Source organism: Mesocricetus auratus, unplaced genomic scaffold, assembly GCF_017639785.1.
Source record: "Mesocricetus auratus isolate SY011 unplaced genomic scaffold, BCM_Maur_2.0 Super-Scaffold_100676, whole genome shotgun sequence".
Lineage (NCBI taxonomy): Eukaryota > Metazoa > Chordata > Mammalia > Rodentia > Cricetidae > Mesocricetus > Mesocricetus auratus.
Genome location: NW_024429266.1, coordinates 185,227,485 through 185,246,006, shown reverse-complemented (window position 1 = coordinate 185,246,006; position 18,522 = coordinate 185,227,485). Strand labels below are relative to the sequence as shown.

General features: G+C 45.1%; 1 protein-coding gene across 1 annotated transcript in view; it reads left to right on the top strand.

Moving 5' to 3' along the window:
* Positions 1-18,522, top strand: part of Dyrk4 (dual specificity tyrosine phosphorylation regulated kinase 4) — a 39,195-nt gene that overhangs the window by 7,133 nt on the left and 13,540 nt on the right. The window contains exons 4-10 of the mRNA XM_021235308.2: positions 6,815-6,895; positions 7,607-7,723; positions 9,043-9,181; positions 11,831-11,994; positions 14,589-14,725; positions 15,017-15,157; positions 16,662-16,800. Coding sequence (XP_021090967.2) covers positions 6,815-6,895; positions 7,607-7,723; positions 9,043-9,181; positions 11,831-11,994; positions 14,589-14,725; positions 15,017-15,157; positions 16,662-16,800 — 918 coding nt within the window. The remainder of the gene's footprint in view (positions 1-6,814; positions 6,896-7,606; positions 7,724-9,042; positions 9,182-11,830; positions 11,995-14,588; positions 14,726-15,016; positions 15,158-16,661; positions 16,801-18,522) is intronic.

The following is an 18,522-nucleotide window of genomic DNA, read 5'->3' as shown; positions in this document are numbered from 1 at the left end:
AGAATATTTTATAAGTTTACCTACTAGACTTTTTTGCCAGTTGTAAACAGCCTCTCCAAGGTTGTTTTGCTTGAATGTTTTCTTGTACTTAATAGTCATACAGCAGTTTTGGATCTATAAAAAAAAGAACAAAGTTCCCCATCACCTGTCAAGGTCTTCCTATTACTGGCATCTTCGGTAGGGTGTACCTGTTACAACTGATAATGCAATACTGGTAAGTTATTATCAACTGAATGCCATAGTTTATATGTAAGTTTGCCCTTTATGTTGTGCAAAATTTTGACAATGCATAATGTCATGTATTTATGATCACAATGTCACAAAGGACAGATTCACTGGCCAAAAAAAGAAAAAAAAAACAACCAAAAGCATTCTTTACCTAGCCATTTACCTATCCATCCCTATCTTCTCCTGGCACCTCTATCCATAACTTTTTCTATGTCAATTGTTTTCCCTTTTCTAGAATATCATATGGTTAGGATCCCACAACATGCAACCTCTTCAGGCTTTTCACATTTTGTGGCTTGGTATAATTTCCCTTTATTAATAATTAATACCGCATTATGTGAATGCAATAGCTTGATTATTCACCAATTGAAGGCCATGTTGATTGCTTTTATCTTTCAGCAGTTGTGATTAATATTGCTGTGGAACATTCATGTGCAAGTTTTAGTGTGGACAGAATTTTTCAATTCATTTGGGTAACTACCAAGAGCATGACTTCTTGATTGTAGTTTAAGGTTACAATGAGCTGTTTTTAAAAGAAGCCAGACTGTCCCCCAAAGCAGCCATAGCATTTTACCAGCAGTAGTAAGTGGAAAGTCCTGTGATTGTCACCTCCTTTTTGGCATTTGGTAGTTTTCAATGTTTGGGACTTTACTCACCCAAAAAAATGTGTGTAGTACTAACACACTTACATTTATGATATCAAACATCTTTATCTATATTTATTTACTATCTGTATATTTTTATTTTGAGACAGACTTCAAAGTCCACATACTATTATTATTCAGTCCATAATTCCTTAAACAAATTTTTATTTATGTAATTGTCATACGCACACACGAGTGTGTGTATGTGTGTTGGGGGATGAGTGTGAGTTTGTCACAGCATATGTGTTATGAGCAGGGGACAATTTCTAGAAGCCAGTTTTCTCCATCCACCACGTGGGTCCTAGGGTTCAAACTCAGGTCTTCAGGCTTAGAGGAAGGTACATTTACTCACTAAGTCACAGTCTCAGCTCTATGTCATGAATCCTTAAAGACCAGTCACTGATGGATTCTTTCAGAAATCATTCTACCAGAGCCAAATTGTCCTCAGTGCTGTGGGACAAAACGATGCATTTCTGGCAGATTGCACAGTAGAGCTGGGTGTGAACATGCAAATAGACTCTCACAGAAAGGTACAGTAAAGGCTCTCATTGAGGAAGGTGTGATAAGGGCTCTCACTGAAGTAAAAGCGAGTTTCCCTGGCAGTTCAGAGAACTTCTTCTTAAGTTACTGTCCAGAACATACCACCATGTTTCACTAGCATACCAAGCAGTCAAAGCATCATCACAGGGTATAGCAATAGGGCTCATTTATTGTATTTTCTTCTGTGTGTTAATGCTGCCTGGAGTTTTTCAAGGAGGCTGCATGGGAAGTGGAGGAGAGCATTTAAGACAGAAATAACATAAGCAAGGTCATGGCATGAGCACAAACGAGCGGAACACAATATTAGAAATCATCTCCTTTAACACTTCCATGGTACGCATATCTCTATGTAATGGAAACCTAGAGTTTCATGTGGTAATTAATAGATAATTAATATATGGATATGCAACCATATCCAGATAGCATCTGAATAAAAATATGAAATTTACTTCAAGATTTATTTTTTATTTTGTGTGTATAACTGTTTGCTTGTAGGTATGTCTGTGAACCATGTATGCGTCTGGTGCCCCAGGAGGCCAGAAAAGTTATCTAATTTTTTGGAACCAGATGATTGTAAGATGCCATGTGGGTTCTGAGAATTAAACCCAGGTCCTTTGAAAATGCTTTTACCTGCTTCAACCTCCTCAGCTTACTTTACCTGGGGGTTTTGGAGAAGTATTTCCTGTTTTCTTGTCCCTTGGTTTTGTAGCAGACCAGAAAGTGGTCAGAAGAGGTAGCAGCATGACTCAGTAAAAAGGCACTTTCGGGCTTGGGTACCAGACTCAAGTTTGCTACTGTTGGTGGGGGTGGGGTTACCTTACCTTGGACAACTCATTTGACTAACCTTGGTTTCTCTTTCTCTATGTGTCAAATGAGGTCATTCTATGACATATTCTATAAGACTGTCCCCGGCATCAGGATTATCCAAGATCCATTAAGGAAGTCATAAGATGTGTCCCCTGATGCCAGGCACTGAGAAGTAGGAGATAACTCCAAGTGTCTGTGCTTCCAGGCCTGGGTTCCTGCCCTTCTCTCAAGTCTGTCCAGGTCCCCTGGGAGGACACTGCATCCGTGACATGGGGAGTCGTTGTTCCTGTGTGAATGGTCATGTTCATTCCACTAATGGGTCTCCAGAGTCCCTCCCCTTGCCTGTGGGAGGACCCAGGAGGCCCTTTCTTCCTGCTTATGCATCCTGGGCCGCCTCATGCACAGCTAAGCACCTTTCTGTGAAGACTCAGCTAGAAGTGGCAGTCAGATAGAAACTTTGACTAGTTAGGAATTGCAGCTAGCAGTGTAGCTTAGTCCCTCATCTGGGCTGCAGGATCAAGGCGCCTTCCCCTTTCCCAGCTCTTTGTCTGGTTTGGATGGGCCTAATCATCCATTTAAATTGTATTCAGTATCAAATCCCTGATGATTTTTCTTTTCTTTCATCATCACACTCCCTCCTTACATCAAGCATTTGTTTTGAACTCTCGTTTTTTTCCCAGCCTCCAGGAAAAGGTTATGGCATTTGCAGGGAGGAAGCTGGGAACTGAGAGCAGAGAACTTGAATCTCATCTGCCTGCCAGGCTCATCCAAGCTCTAGGGATTTTTTAGAGGAGGAGCCAGTTGAGAAAACAGAGAAGTAGTCCTTGAGGGATGACTAAGGCAGAGTTGTTTGATGGTGTACCTCTGAACAAGCTAGATGGCCTAGAGACAGGGGCCAGAGGAACTGATGCCCACCTAGAGCCCAGATGCTTTCTTCCCTGGACGGCACAGATGAGGACATCCAAGGCTCAGTCCAAGGTAATAAGACCAGGAGATGCACCTTGGGATCTTGTTATGGGGAAGAGAGCCATTGTCCTTTAGCTCTCAGAGTGACAGCATTGGACATAGGTTCCCCTGTGGCCCTTGTTAACTGCACAGAGCTTTTCGTATGAGGTGGAGGAAGGTGTGCGTGTTCACTTGGGACCGGGTGTGACGAGAATGCAAACCAGAGGCAGAGAAGACAGAATGTCACTGGCAGGGAACACTGGAGTAGTACTTACAATTTCATTCTTCTGTGCACCTTCTGTGGTTTTGGGGATTCAATTCTTCTATATCCCTCCTTCATTCTGACAAGCGGGTCACAGGAAATGACTCACAGGAAATGAACACCTTCATGTTTGGCCTTTCCAGGGCTTGGGTCCCTAACATAGACAACTTTTATCTTGTTCCCCCAGTGACCTACATTCAGAAGAGGTTCATTTATTGGGAACAAAACAGTGAGGAACCAAAGGACAATATCAGAAAGTACACCTCCTAAAAGGAAAATTCTGTTCTCCACTGTGGATGTGGGGAGGCACAGTCACTTCCTCTTGTCCCTTGGGATGCTATGGTGGGATGAGGTGCAATGAGATAGCATGCCTCTCGAGGCAGTTGCTGAGGGAAAGATGGCCTTTAAGTCCATCACCTGGTACAACGATCACTTTTTGAGACCCCCAACTCTCTCTCTCTCTCTCTCTCTCTCTCTCTCTCTCTCTCTCTCTCTCTCTCTCTCTCTCTCTCTCTCTCTCTCTCTCTCTGTGTGTGTGTGTGTATGTGTGTGTGTGCTGAGACACAGAAGCCACCATTTGGGAGGAGTGTCTTCATCAAACCCAGGATGTCTCTAGCCTTGACTATGAGCTGCATTTTTTTTTCTATATCCCAGGTTGCTGTACAAAGATAGGCTATATATGACAGGCTTGGAAGCTTTGTTATATTTAGATCAGTATGGGATTAAGAATACTTAATTTTTTCCTTTCATTGTTACTGAATGTTAATGATCTTTGGCATTTCTTTACTTTCTATATCTACATGTTATTTCCAGCCCTGGTCCTAGAATCTGCCATTTGTCCAAAGACCCCTGGTTCCTCTTATTGAAGAATGGTATGAGATACCAGTATGTGGATTCTAGGCATGATTATTTCTACTGGGGTATTATTTCTCTTAAGTTCTCCCAGGGACAAAGGAAGTGTGTGTGTGTGTGTGTGTGTGTGTGTGTGTGTGTGCGTGCGTGCACATGAAGAGTATTTGTGTGTCTGTGTGTAGCTAGTCTATGTATATACACTAATATAAAAGGATTTCTGTGTAACCATCTGTAGGTATATTAAGTTAAACACGAGTTCTTCTGTATCTAGTCCCAGTCAATTATAATATGATGGTGATGGCGATGGTGATGGTGATGGTGACTGTGATGGACCGTCATTGATCTGTAAATTTTCACCCCAACAATGGAAACCTGCGGTCTTCCTTCCAGGCAGTGCATTCAGCTCCAGTGTGTGTGTGTGTGTGTGTGTGTGTGTGTGTGTGTGTGTGTGTGTGGCAAACTCTGAGTGTTGTCTCCCAGACATTTTGTTTTGTTGTATTATTTTCTCAGGTTACCCATTATGACCCTTTAAGTTTTGTGGGCACATCACCTTGTCCATCATCCATCAGGTCTGCGTTCATAGCTTTTCCTGTTTCATGGCAAATGAACAAGATCTCCCCATGCTCTTCACCGCTAAAGACAAGGAACTCCAGCTGACAGTCTCAGGATGTGCAAGGCCTCAGCGTGTTCCACGGGTTGCTTTATTCCTCATGCTAGCCCTCTGAGGGTTTTACTGCTCGCATCCCCACATTACGTGAGGAATGACTGTTAACTGTCCACATTCAGTGATTAGTGGAGCTGTTGAATTAAAAACTGTCACCAGGCATGCAGGTGCATGCCTGTAATCCTAGCATAAAAAAAGAAAAGAAAAAAAAGGGGGGTGATTTTTCAAACCTTCATGTCCATGAACATTATTTTATTCTACGTCACTGCTAAAGAGGTCTATCTGAAGTACCACTCTACACCACACATATGGTATACATTGCCAGTGCTTCCCATTTGCCCATAGGATAAAGGACAAGTTTCTTTGCTTAGCTTTCAGTGCATTCCAAAATCAGCCCCGGGCTGCAGGTTACCCAGCATGGGCAGTGGAGACACCTGCTGTGTGCTAAATGCTGCTGCTTGTCTCATAGCATGCTTTTTTCCTCCCTCTCAACCCTCCCTGCTCCCCAGGCTTGTAGCTGTCACCACACTGATGTCTCCCTTGGGAAAGACGCTCATTGCCCACACCCTTTGTCTGTTAGTCTGAGTTACATATTGTTAGTATAATTCCCACTGATCTGTCAGTCTCTCCATTGCATTCTCAAGACTAGCTTGTTGATATTGATGGTCATTTATGGGTTTTAATCCTCCAGAAACACATTTAATAAGATGTTTTGAGTTTAAAAATTAATTTGAAGTATTTATCCAGACACTAGGGCCCATTCCATGGGCAGGAAAAACCTGAATTTAACATACATTATCGAATTAACAAATGGGGTCCTGTACACCCTCTTTCAAAGTCTAGGAGGTCACAGCTGACCACTGAAACCCTCCCTTTTGTACAGTCCCCATCTGTACAGCTCTGAGGCAGGGTTAGCTAGAGGATAATAAATTCACGTATTGTATCCAATTTCCAAATTTTACAGAGGTGGTTCTGTCTCTACTATTTTTTCACTTTAATTTTAATCCTATCCCTAACAATAACAACCACAAAATTCAGGTCTACTGTTCTGCTAGTAGCTTCCCAAATGATCATGGGATGAAGTACAGTCATTGGATCACTGTTTATCTGTGTGCGGCACACAGAGATGCCTCTTTCCTCCATGATGGGCTTTCTCTACCTCTCTACCTTGGTACACACTATTCCAGGATTTGACTTTTCCCTCTCACCCATTTCTAGACACAAAATCTCTTCTAAAAAGATCACTAGCATTAAGGTTGATCACCTAGATTCTGGAAGGTTCCACTGATGTACCTTTCAGCACATTGATGGTAAAGACAGTTCCAAGCTATAAGCATCTAATGAGCAAGAACGCCTTGGATTTTATTTCTTTCAGTGTCTAGGGATTCTGATAATGTTTTGGGCGAAAAGGTTACACTGACTACTTTGTTTTCAAGCTAAGAATTTGCTTTATAGTCAGGATGTCCTGAAACTCACAACCCTCCATCTCAGGTATTTCACTGCTGGAACTACAAGCAGGTATTACCCCACTTGGCTTTACATTTTTTCCATTTTAAGTGTATCAATCATAGGACATGTCAGTCCACGCTTAACACTTTTGGAAAGGGCATTTGTTTGGATAATGATTCATTCATGCTTTCATTGGATAACAAGTCATTCAGGCAGTCATTGGACAACAATTCATTCATGCAGCCATTGGATAAAAGTTCATTCATGAATTCATTGAGTACTTTTAGTGTCTCTGGACTTTTCCTAACTTTAAAGTTAGGAGAGTTGGCTTTGAGGGTACTTTACCATAATGAAAAAAAATGTGCAGGTGACTTGGGATAAAAGCAGCCAAGTTCCATTTCAATTCTTTCCCACATGACCTAGGTTGAGAGTAAGCCTTTGGTTCAAGCCCAGAAGCCATCCTCCAAGGTCAAGAAGCTAAGAATGACCCGATGTTCACAAAAGGTAGGAAGTGGTGGCTAGTGTCCTTTCTCTAGAAGAGGGTAATGGCAAGTGGATGGTTGGGATAGAGTTTCACAGGCCATTTTGTTTGACAAAAATTGTACCCTAAATACAGCTGTGGATTAATAGGTGAACTCTCTCCCAATCAATCCATAGACTAATAAATGAAGGATAATAGGGATTAAATGATAATGTATCCATAGAGAAGATTGAGGTTCGTGTTGCACATACAGCAGGAGGAATTTCTCCAAACTTGGATGTGTTTTCAGAGCAATGTGTGAAAGTCAGGGAAACACTTACTTTGGGAGACACATTGAGAAACTTACTGTTTCTTAACTGACAAAAATCCTTGTTGGAAATAGGTCTTTTGGGTCCCTGATATTACAATGGTGAAAATACAGGCTAGCACTTTTGAAATACTTTACATATATTTCCTCATAAAAGTCTTATGAGGTAGGTCCCATTTTGGTCACCATGGTAGCAGTGAAATAAACGAGGCTTAGAAAGTCAGTATGACCTACTGGAGGATTACAGTTCATAAGTGGTTGAGGGAGGATTCAAACAGCCCAACTGAGTCTCTTCTCTGGACTCTGCTGTTTCTCATGAACCTGGGTTAGGCGCCACATTGTTGCGGAGTTAAGAATAGAAGAGATAACCCAGAATTCATTTACTTTTCTGGAATGTCTGTAACCTATTCCCTTTCTCTTTCTATAGACTACAAACACCAATATCACTACACTCCCTTTTGTGGACACAAAGGGGAGGCGGAACACAGTTAACTTCCCACACATTGGCAACAAAGTCCTATCAAAGCCATCCATCCTGTATCAGGTAAGACGATGGACATGGCCTTGGGCAAGGAGATCCGAGGCCTGAGATCAGCACAGTACCAGGTCTGGGGAAGTCTGGGTTCTAGACTTCTCACTTGCTATGAATGAAAACTTGAACAAATATGCCTTGACTTTCTTTTACACATAAAATGGGCTCTCTGTGGCATTATGAACATTCATCAAGGAAAAGAAAAATGAAGTCCCCACTGTATAAACAATAGAGCCATTCAAAAGATTTTCTTCCAACATTCTCTAAAAAAATGTAATTATGTGTAATGTTCTAGGGTGTGTGCTTATGAATGAAGGTGCTCAGAGAATCCAGAAGGACATGTCAGATCCCCTGGAGCTGGGGTCACAGGCAGTTGTGAGTCACTTGATATGAGTGCTGGCAATGAGACTTGGGTCCTTTGCAAGAGCAGTATACACTCTGAGCCCTGCCGCCAGTCTCTCCTCTACCTGTTCTGTGTGAGGACCCAGTGAGATACTGAGAACTAGTGACAAGTTGAACAGAGGCTAGTCTCAGCTGAAACTTCTGTGTTCTACTAAGTTACTTAGCTTATTTGGAATTGGTCTGTGTTAGGTACTTTTCTCACCATTGTGAACAAATATCTGCAAGGAAGCAACTCGAGGGAAGAGGGGTTTATGTTGGGCTCAAAGTTTAAGGCAATGGAGTTCTTCATGGTAGGGAAGGCCTTGGCAGAAAGAGCTCAAAGCAGCTGCTCACATCGTGTCTGTGGGCAAGAAGCAGAGAAACGAATGCTGGTGATCAGCTCCATTTCTCTTTCTATTTAGTCTGGGGCAACTCACAACTCTCCTTTAATGGTGTTCTGAGATTCTCTGAGTGGGCAGTTTGTCGAGACAGGAATGGGGCTTTTTCAGATCTTGTAGGGGTGAGCTGGAGGTTCCATTTGAGGGGGGTGGTCTTCATTCTTTAGTTCAGGAAGTGTCTCATAGACAAATTAAGAGATATGTTTCCATGGTGATTGTAAACCCAGTCAAACTCACAATGAAAAGTAACCACTTCATGGCCTCCTCAAGAGCAGCAGTAAAATTGCTGAGTCTCTCTCTCTCTACAGTGACATGCCACTTGCATTGTCAACTGCATAATGTAATATAGTGGATCTTCCAGAGCATCATATGAATTGGATACTCTCTCTCGGAGAAGGGTTGAGAGGCACACCATCTCTTAAGTCATAACTGATTTCTCCAGGGAGTGGTAGGAAATGATCTTGGCTGGAGGTAGGTCTGTTGGGTCAACTGGATGACCTATGACTGCTAAGAGAATCCAATCTTTTATTGCAAACTTGTTTACCTGGACAGGAAAATCAAATTCACAATCAACTGCTCTCCTCTGAACTCAAGACTTCAGAAATACCTTTCAACTTTAACCCTAAACCCCAAGACACCAAACCACGTGCAGAGCTAACAAAGAAGCACAAGGTTCCTCTTACAGCAGCAGGTATGACTTGTAGGGAGAAGCAAGGTAGAGTGGCGGGGGACTAGAGTGGGGGGACTAGAGGGGGGCTAGAGTGGGGGGAACTAGAGTGGCGGGGGACTAGAGTGGGGGGGCTAGAGTGGGAGGGCTAGAGTGGGGGACTAGAGTGGGGGGACTAGAGCGGGGGGACTAGAGTGGGGGGCTAGAGTGGAGGGGCCAGAGTGGGGGGACTAGAGTGGGGGGACTAGAGTGGGGGGACTAGAGTGGGGGGCCTAGAGTGGGGAGGGGGACTAGAGTGGGGAGGGGGACTGGAGAGGGGAGGGGGACTAGAGAGGGGGACTAGAGAGGGGGACTAGAGCGGGGGGGACTAGAGCGGGGGGACTAGAGCGGGGGGACTAGAGCGGGGGGACTAGAGCGGGGGGACTAGAGCGGGGGACTAGAGCGGGGGGGACTGGAGCGGGGGCTGGAGTGGGGGGGCTGGAGTGGGGAGGGGGACTGGAGCGGGGGGGACTAGAGCGGGGGCTAGAGCGGGGGGACTAGAGTGGGGGGACTAGAGTGGGGGGCTAGAGTAGGGAGCTGCAGTGGGGGCTGGAGTGGGGGGACTAGAGCGGGGAGGGGGACTAGAGCAGGGGGCTGGAGCGGGGGGGCTGGAGCGGGGGGACTAGAGTGGGGGGGACTAGAGCGGGGGGACTAGAGCGGGGGCTAGAGCGGGGGGCTAGGGTGGGGGGACTAGAGTGGGGGCACTAGAGGGGAGGGGGACTAGAGGGGGACTAGAGCAGGGGGACTAGAGCGGGAGGGGACTGGGGGACTAGAGCCGGGGGGGGGATTAGAGTGGGGGGAATAGAGTGGCTGGGGAAGCGTGGTTGTGAATGCTTAAAATGTTGATTGCTGAGCTGAGCTGACCTATGGAGATCCAGGCTTCCACGTACTAAAGTTATAAATTACAGCAAAGAATCAAAATGAGCAAAGCTATCTGATAACCTCTCACAGCGGCTAACTGAGCAGGAGGGAGTTCCAGCCCTCTGTGGTCCATTATTCACCATAGAACTGCACTAGGTCAAGGTCAGCTGTGTCAGTGTAGACAGAAAAGCTCTGAGCTGTCTGCCACAGTCAGGTGCTTCCTCTTCCTCTTGGTAGGACCATCTAGACAGGGAAGCCTGAGGAAGAGCTCAGTCTGGGCCAGGTAGAGGGCGTCAATGGCAGTGCGCATGCGCAGAGTGGGGGTCGGGAGGCGTGTTGCTCTTGGGTTCAACCTGGAGGTGCATAAGAATGCTGTCTGGTAGGGAAGGTAACTCTGAGCAGTAGCTCCAGCAGGAGACCGCCATGTGTATGAAGTGCTTTTGAGTCAGGAGGGGCTGCCTTGGGATGCCAGCCTGGTAAAGCTCCTGTAATTGTGCATGATGGAGCCCGAAAGAGCAGAAGCCAGACTTTTCCCAAGGTCCAAAGACTCCTGGCTTCCTTCTTGAGACTCAAAGCAAGAGAACCCAAGTCTGCTGAGCGTCTTCCGGGTGCCAGCCTTGTCCAGTGTGCAGCTCGTCCACCACAGAGCAGAGTTGAAACTAGCTGTCCTTCAGCCGTCCCAGGAATGACCCAAAAGGAGACGGCTTCAGTTGTAGACTAGTTCTGTCTTTACAGGGTGTGGTATCGGCTTCCTTGCTGTCTCAAGCCTTGGTTCTGCCTCTGCGTGGAGAACAATCTTGTTTTAGTCTCTAGGTGACTGTCTTGTCACATGTGGAAGACAGAGGCCGTGTGCCTCATTTTCTGTCTCCCGGGGGTTCCTTCTATAACTCTTCAGCAGTCTGCAAAACAACTGGGTGCCTGCCCCCAACCCTCTGTCCTGAGAAACCCCCATATATTATTAAACTGATATCACTGGGGCTGGAGAAGTTGCTCTGAGGTTAAGATCTTCCAGAAGATCCAGGTTTGATTCCCAGCATCCAACAACATGTCAGTTTACAAGCAGCTTTTACTCCAGTTCCAGGGGATCTGGTGCCCTCTTCTGACCTCTTCAGGCACCTGGCACACATGTGGTGCACAGACAAAATCCACATAAAAATTTGAAAAATTACAAAATTGACTATTATCCACAGTATTCCCATCCCTGCCCTAGTACACACACACACACACACACACACACACTCTCTCTCTCTCACACTCACTCACTCACTCACACATACACACACACACACACACACACACACACACACACACACACACACACACTGTGATTTGACCAGTTAGCACAGATATTCCTCCCTGTGCCCTGATGTGCTACCTGAGTTTGCTCAGCACAGATTTGAGTGGGAAACCAGCCAGGACAGTTACTATAGTAAAGTTGTATTTACACTACCTGTCTGGTTCCAGTAAGCATTATCACTTTCAAATCCTCTCTTTGTGTAGTGTGATTCCACACGTACTGATGGCACCTTAACCTCATACTTTTGTTGCCACAGAATTTGCTCCTGGAGCTTTTCCCCACGCTGTGGCACCCCACAGTCTTGGGTTGCTAAATTCTTCTTGACATTCATCTGCTACATTTTCACAGGGTGAGAGGTCCAAGGTGTGGCCCTTAGGAAGCCAGCTTGCTGGGGAAATGCCCCTGAACTAGAAAGAATCTGTGATGGTGCAGATCCTCTCACACCTCAACTGAGTGACAATGTTTTTGACACACAGAGGCCCTAAAGTTTTTTAAGAATCAGCTGTCCCCATATGAGCAAAGTGAAATCCTGGGCTACTCGGAACTGTGGTTCCTGGGGCTTGAAGCGAAGAAGCTAAAGGTGTCTCCTGACAAGTTCAGCAAGGCGAGCTTTGATGATGAGCATGGTTCCTACATGAAGGTAAAGGTGCTGGCTTATGAGAGTGTCGGGGGGGCTGGTCATTGTATAAAGAAAAAACAGAGGGGGTGTTTTTTTGAAACACTTTTTATTATATCTTTAAATTAGAAACAAGCTTGCTTCCCTTATCAGTCCCAGCTCCCTCTCCCTCCCCTCCATGCCGGCTCCCCCTCCATGGGCCTCCCCAGCCCCTCACCCAATCCCCATTCCGTTCCCCAGGGAGGGTGAGGCCGTCCGTGGGGGATCTCTAGAGTCTGTCATTTCGTTCTGGAGAGGGCCCAGGCCCTCCCCCAACAGAGAGGGTGTTTTACTGTACTGTATACTGATGCACTAGGGGATAGGTTTCCCAAAGGAGTCCAGTGGGTCCCAAAAGAAATGCTATATTTCAAAACAAAACAGGAAAGTATGTGATTTATTGTACAAAACATCTGTTATCAGAATGCCAATGTTCTCTACGAATGCTGGGGCCACAGATTTATATGCTGGATGAACTACCATGGGCTCCTCTGAGTAACCCTGGACCCATTAAGAAAGGAGTAAAAGACATCGCCCTCGTGTCTCCTCTTTCATTCTCTTTCATGCAAGCCCCATTTGCGTTTTTTTTCTATTTTATAGCATGAGTCACTTTCCCATCAGGAAGAAAAAACAGAGCTTTCGTTATTGTAGTCTCTGGTGCACAGTACTTCACTTTGATCCCAACAGCTCCTCTCCCACCTCTCTTACTGCCCCTCTGGGGTCCCTGGGCAATGCCTCCTCCCAGCCCGAAGGTGATGGAATCAGGGCGGTGATCCCAGCTTTTGACAATGTGTGAAGGTGATGTTTCATCCACCAGACTGTGGTTGTCTAGTTTCCTCTTTGGGCATCTCATTGTAACTTGGTTTTAAAAGACAGTCTTTGATGGATTCTTAGAAGCAGTAGGTTTCCCCAGTGGCTCTTAAGCCCTGTTTCTCAAGCTAGTGTGCACACAACTCAGCTAGGGATCTTGTTAAATCTGCAGATTCTTATCCAGCAAGATGTGAGGGATAAGGGATTTCCAATTTATAGAAAGCATTTCGATGATACCCAAACCACCAACCACACCACACTTAGAGAAGCAGGCATGCCATTTCTTCTACACGGACACCACAAGAGACCAGGTTCTCAACAGTTTTGAGTCAAGGATCCTTTGGAAATCTTATATAAGCTATGGGCCCTCACCTCTCCCCCACCAAAGCAATCTGCACACACATAAAGTTTCAGGAGAACAATGGGTCATTGGTTACAAATAATCGATATAAGTTTTTCCCCAGAAACCATCACCTTTTTCTTCCTGCATCTTTCCATCTCCCTATGAGGGCATTAGCCAGGAACTTCAGTGAATGCACTGGACCTCAGCCAAATCTTAGAGATCTTTTTTTTTTAATGTGGTGGTGCTGGTGGGGTGGGTGTGTTTGTTACTGTGTGCTCTCTATAAGCTCCTATCAGCATCTTTATTTTATTTTACACACAAACACATCATGCACACAACCAAACACCCAAATAAGCTACACAGCTACAACCTTACATTTACTCTGCCATCATACATTACCTATTTATTGCTCCCCCGTCACAAGTCTGGGCATCTTCTAGACTCTGCAACCATAAAGAGAACAATCTATCACACACGAATATTCTGTGGTTATTCAGGTAACTACAATTAATGTCAAAGTGAGCATGTAAGCAAGCATGTAAAAGAATGCCAGGAAAACACAAATACCCTTTTACACGAGCAAGTCTGCAGATTCTGGCCCTCTTTGTCACAGGCCTTTGCCAGGAGATGAGTACTTTGCCATGTTGATGAAATTGTACATGCTCAAACTCATGGTTTGGTGTTGATTCCTTCTGTATGAACAGAACTGCCACATACATGTTCACAAGCATATGGTGAAATCTACACAAACACTCATCTTTTGTCCCCCTAGACTCTCAAGTTTGACACTGTTAACTGGAGATTCACACAGCTAGAGGACGTCAGACACCATGTCAGTCTGAATCTCTTTCCTGATGTTATAGATCAGAGCACTGTAGCTCAGAGTGAACAAGGGATGTCTAAAGACATTCAGCTCGTCTTCAACCACCAGCTTCACATGGCGTTGATTGAACGCCTGCTCCCTGCTTCCTACCGAATGAAGATTCTCTCTCTTTGAAGATGTTTTTATTCTTAGCCAAGAAAGGCCCAAGTTTCACATTACTTTCTCAGGATAGGATTAAATCTAGACAAATGGAGGAGGAGATGTCTGGCTAAGAAATGGCAAAGCAGACACCAAGCTTTCTCTTATGGACCGAATGCAAAGCAAGGGTCACAGTGGAGTTAATCTTTTTCTGCTGCAGGCCCTAATCATACAGAAATGCAAGTTCCCCCAAAGAGCATCCCATGCTCTTTACACTATTAGACATGGATTAAGCCTTGTGGGACATTTCCTGGTACCACACAACCTAATCATTTATGAGGAGATAAGTTGAGAGCGGGAGTTCAAAACCATTTCCTTCCCAAGAGTGAGCCAGATCTGGGTAGAGGGATCCAGGGTGAATCCAAGAGTCCATGGATCTGTCCCTCACTGCTGGCCTGACTTCTGCAGGTCCTGCATGACCACATTGCCTACAGATATGAAGTTCTGGAGATGATCGGCAAAGGGTCCTTTGGACAGGTGGCCAAATGTTTGGATCACAAAAACAATGAGTTGGTGGCCTTGAAAATCATCAGGAACAAAAAGAGGTGTGGTGTGAATGGTAACGTAGGATGTAGAAATTGGACTGTGTGGCTCTCGGTGCGTCCAAAAGCCAATTCTCTCCTCCGCGGCCCTTCTCAGTTCTCTCTTTGGCTTTTCCTGTTTCTCTCTGTGTCTGATACCATGGAGGGGCAAGAACAAGCAAAACAGGAGTTTTGGATGCGATTCTGACAACTGAGATCATTGGGAGGGATGGAGGACTGTCTGCAACATTGTGACATGATGTGTGTTTTCTGTCCTCACTGTTCACCATCCTGGCCACTCCCCAATCATCACAGATTTCACCACCAGGCTCTGGTGGAGCTGAAGATTCTGGAAGCCCTCAGAAAGAAGGACAAAGACAACAGCCACAATGTGGTCCACATGAAGGACTTCTTCTACTTCCGGAATCACCTCTGTATCACCTTTGAACTCCTGGGGTCAGATGCCTTTTCTTTGTGACATTATGAATGGTTGAATGAGTGACAGAAGAGAAACCAGGGTCAGAACACTAGATGTTTCTGCATGTGGTACTTAATGGCATAATGGTAGACATAATAGCCCCTCAGATAGAGCATATGGCATGGAAAGCTGACATCTCACCCCATGCCTCGGTGGAGGCTGTCACCTGTTTGAATCCACACTCACGCTTCCCAGATGCTGAGTATTGGAGTAGGTGACACAGCACAGCCCTTGCTCTCAAGATCAAAACTGAAACATACTGTAAAGGTCATCTCTTTGCTCTCATGTCCCCCTGTCCTGGCTTTCCAATTCTGTGGTGCAGAGAATAGGACACAGAACCACAGGCAACTGCTACTTAGAGTGAGCAAAGGATTTTGATTTTGAGTAAAGGCAAGAGCAGATTTTTAAAAATAAGACAGGACCCTAATTTATGTAGATTGGCAGCAAATGGCTGGGTATATATCCAAAAAGATGTGCTTGCTGGAAGGGGGCATGCTTATTTGATTATATTTCACACAGCAAAGGCTGATACATTTCAAGTCAAAGCAGAAGCCCAGAATAGATTTATCAAAGGAGAATGATAAAAGGGGCTCTCGGTAGCCAAGTGTTCCTGTGTCATTGATTTAGTAATTTGATGCGTCCATGACACTGCCATGGGACCTGTTCCACTTCAATAAGAGAGTGGACTTTCTGTTCATCCCTTCTGGTGACTGCAAAATGTAGTTTACTTTCCAGTATGCACAAGTGAATTATCTTCCTTGCCTTTCTTAACCATTTAACACAGTGCCCAGGTAGGATGTCATTGTATTTACAAGAGATATGAGAAACCCAGCTCTGTTGGGGAGTTGCTCAGGGTCCAAGGTCTGGGTGTCTAGAACCAGCGCTCCTGAATGGCTTAATAAGTGCTGCTGCAGTGAAGTACTGTCAGGAATGAAAGAGAGGAAGGAAGTGGCCAGGTGTTGGCACATGTCTTTCCTTCCTGTCCTCATCTTGAAGTTTGCACAGAAGACCAAAGCCATCAGTGCACAAATGTATGTTTCTTTAAAAATGCTTAGCATTCATTTTGAAGAGTTTCAAGTCAGCAGATTTCATACAATACAGCATGGCCGTATTTCTATAGAAAACTGAGGATGGTGTGGGAAGAGTCAGCCTCCATTCTTGCAAAGTCACAGTTAAGGAGCCAAGTAGCTACACTTACCTTCAGTAGAATGGGGACTCCATGGTTTACCTGAGCTTCCATTGGCCCATTCTCATTTCCCACACACGCCATGACACTGAAGTACTTGGCAAATCCTATAGGCTGGGCCAGGTGTGGCTGCCTTGTCAATGGCTCCCTGGGTCTTATTCAAGAGCATCCTTGCCTGCTGGTTTATGATCTGTTTGATATTAGAAGGAACCATGTGGCACAGGTTATACATGTGTGTCCAAGCTGAGCATGATGTTTTGATAGCCATCTACCTCACTCTCCTCTCTTTTTCCCAGAATCAACCTGTACGAGTTGATGAAGAACAATAGCTTCCAAGGCTTCAGTCTACCCTTAGTTCGGCGCTTCACCCTTTCTGTTTTGAAGTGCTTACAAATGCTTTATGTAGAGAAAATCATCCACTGTGATCTCAAGCCGGTGAGTACAAACTCTGTGCAGCTGGTGGGGCTGGATGCCATCACTGGTGTCCAGGGAGGAAGCTAGGCAGTGTTCATTTATAAGTAGAGATGCGGTGAAGACTAAGGCATAAATAGTGGGGAGAGAAAGAAGGAGGGGATATATTGAGATATCTAGGAACAAGTGGAGGCATGGTTGGTGTCTTGAGCATCAAGGCACACTGCAAGAAGTCCCAAGAATCTGGATTTACTCTTCTGGTACTTTTTATTACCAGTTCATGGCATTCTTGTCAATTAGGTGTCGTGTGAGTTCAGGAGTTCAAGATCATCCTCAGCTATATAGAGTCCAAGACCAGACTCAGATACATGGTACACTGCCTTAAACTCCCTTTCCCCAATATTTATTACTGTATAATTAATGGGAGAATTGGTGATTACTCTATAACATGCCTCCACAAACAGAATCAGTCAAATTTTATTGGAGAAACTCATGCACAGTTATATTGGAAAGATCCATCATGTAAAGGTAGGCACCTTTGATATCCTAGTGACATCATACTTTTCATATTCTAAACTGGTGGACACCTGGGCATGGCACATATGTAGGCAGAAGGTCTCCATTCAATTCTCATCCTTACTGGCATTGTGTACATAGATCTATTACTGTAATGATCGCCTTATTTAGTATTGTTTCTTTGGGAGGGTTTTTTTATTTTGGTTTTGTTTCTTGAGCCAGGGTTTCATATAACTCAGGCTGGCCTCGAGCACTGTTATCTAGCTGGGGCTGGCCTTGAACTCTTGACCCTCTTGCTATTTTTTATTATTTATTACATTTTTTAAAATTAGAAACAAGCTTGCTTCACATGTCAATCCCAGCTCCCACTCCCTCTCCTCCTCCCGCACCCCCTAGCACCCCCAGCCTCCCACTCCCTTCCCCATAGGGGATATCCAGAGTCTGTCATCTTGTTTAGGGCAGGGCCTAGGCCCTCCCCCAAGAGTCCAGACTGAGAGAGCATCCTTCTTTGTGGTATGGACACACAAAGTCCATTTGTATGCCAGGGATAAATACTGATCCACTGCTCAGGGCCCCATAGATTGTCCAGGCCTCTTCACTGACACTCACATTCAGGGGGTCTGGATCAGTCCCATGCTGGCCTCCCAGCTGTTGGTCTGAAGTTCAAGAGCTCCCTCTTGTTCAGGTCAGCTGTTTCAGTTGGTTTCACCAGCCCATTCTTTACCCCTTTGCTCATCACTCCTCCCTCTCTGTCACTGGGTTCCAGGGGTTCAGTTCAGTGTTTAGCTGTGGGTGTCTACCTCTGCTTCCATCAGTCACTGGATGAAGGTTCTAGGATGGTATATAATATAGTTGTCAAACTCATTATCAGGAATGAGCATTTAAGATAGTTGCTCCACTATTGCTTCGTTTGCCAGTTGGTGTCATCCTTGTAGATTGCTAGAGATCTCACTGGTGCCAGATCTCTCCTCAAACCTACAATGACTCCCTCTATTATTGTATATCTCATCCTGTTCTCCCCTATTCTTCCCCCAACTTAACCTTCTTGCTCCCCAAGGACTTCCTCTCTCCTCCTCTTCTTCCCCTCTCTTTTTCCCAGCTCCCACTCCCCTCCCCCACTGCTCCCAATCTACTAGGAGATCTTGCCTCATTCCCTTTCTCTAGGGTACCATGCATACCTCTCTTAGTTTCTTTCCTGTTTCCCAGACTCTCTGGCAGTGGAATTGTAGG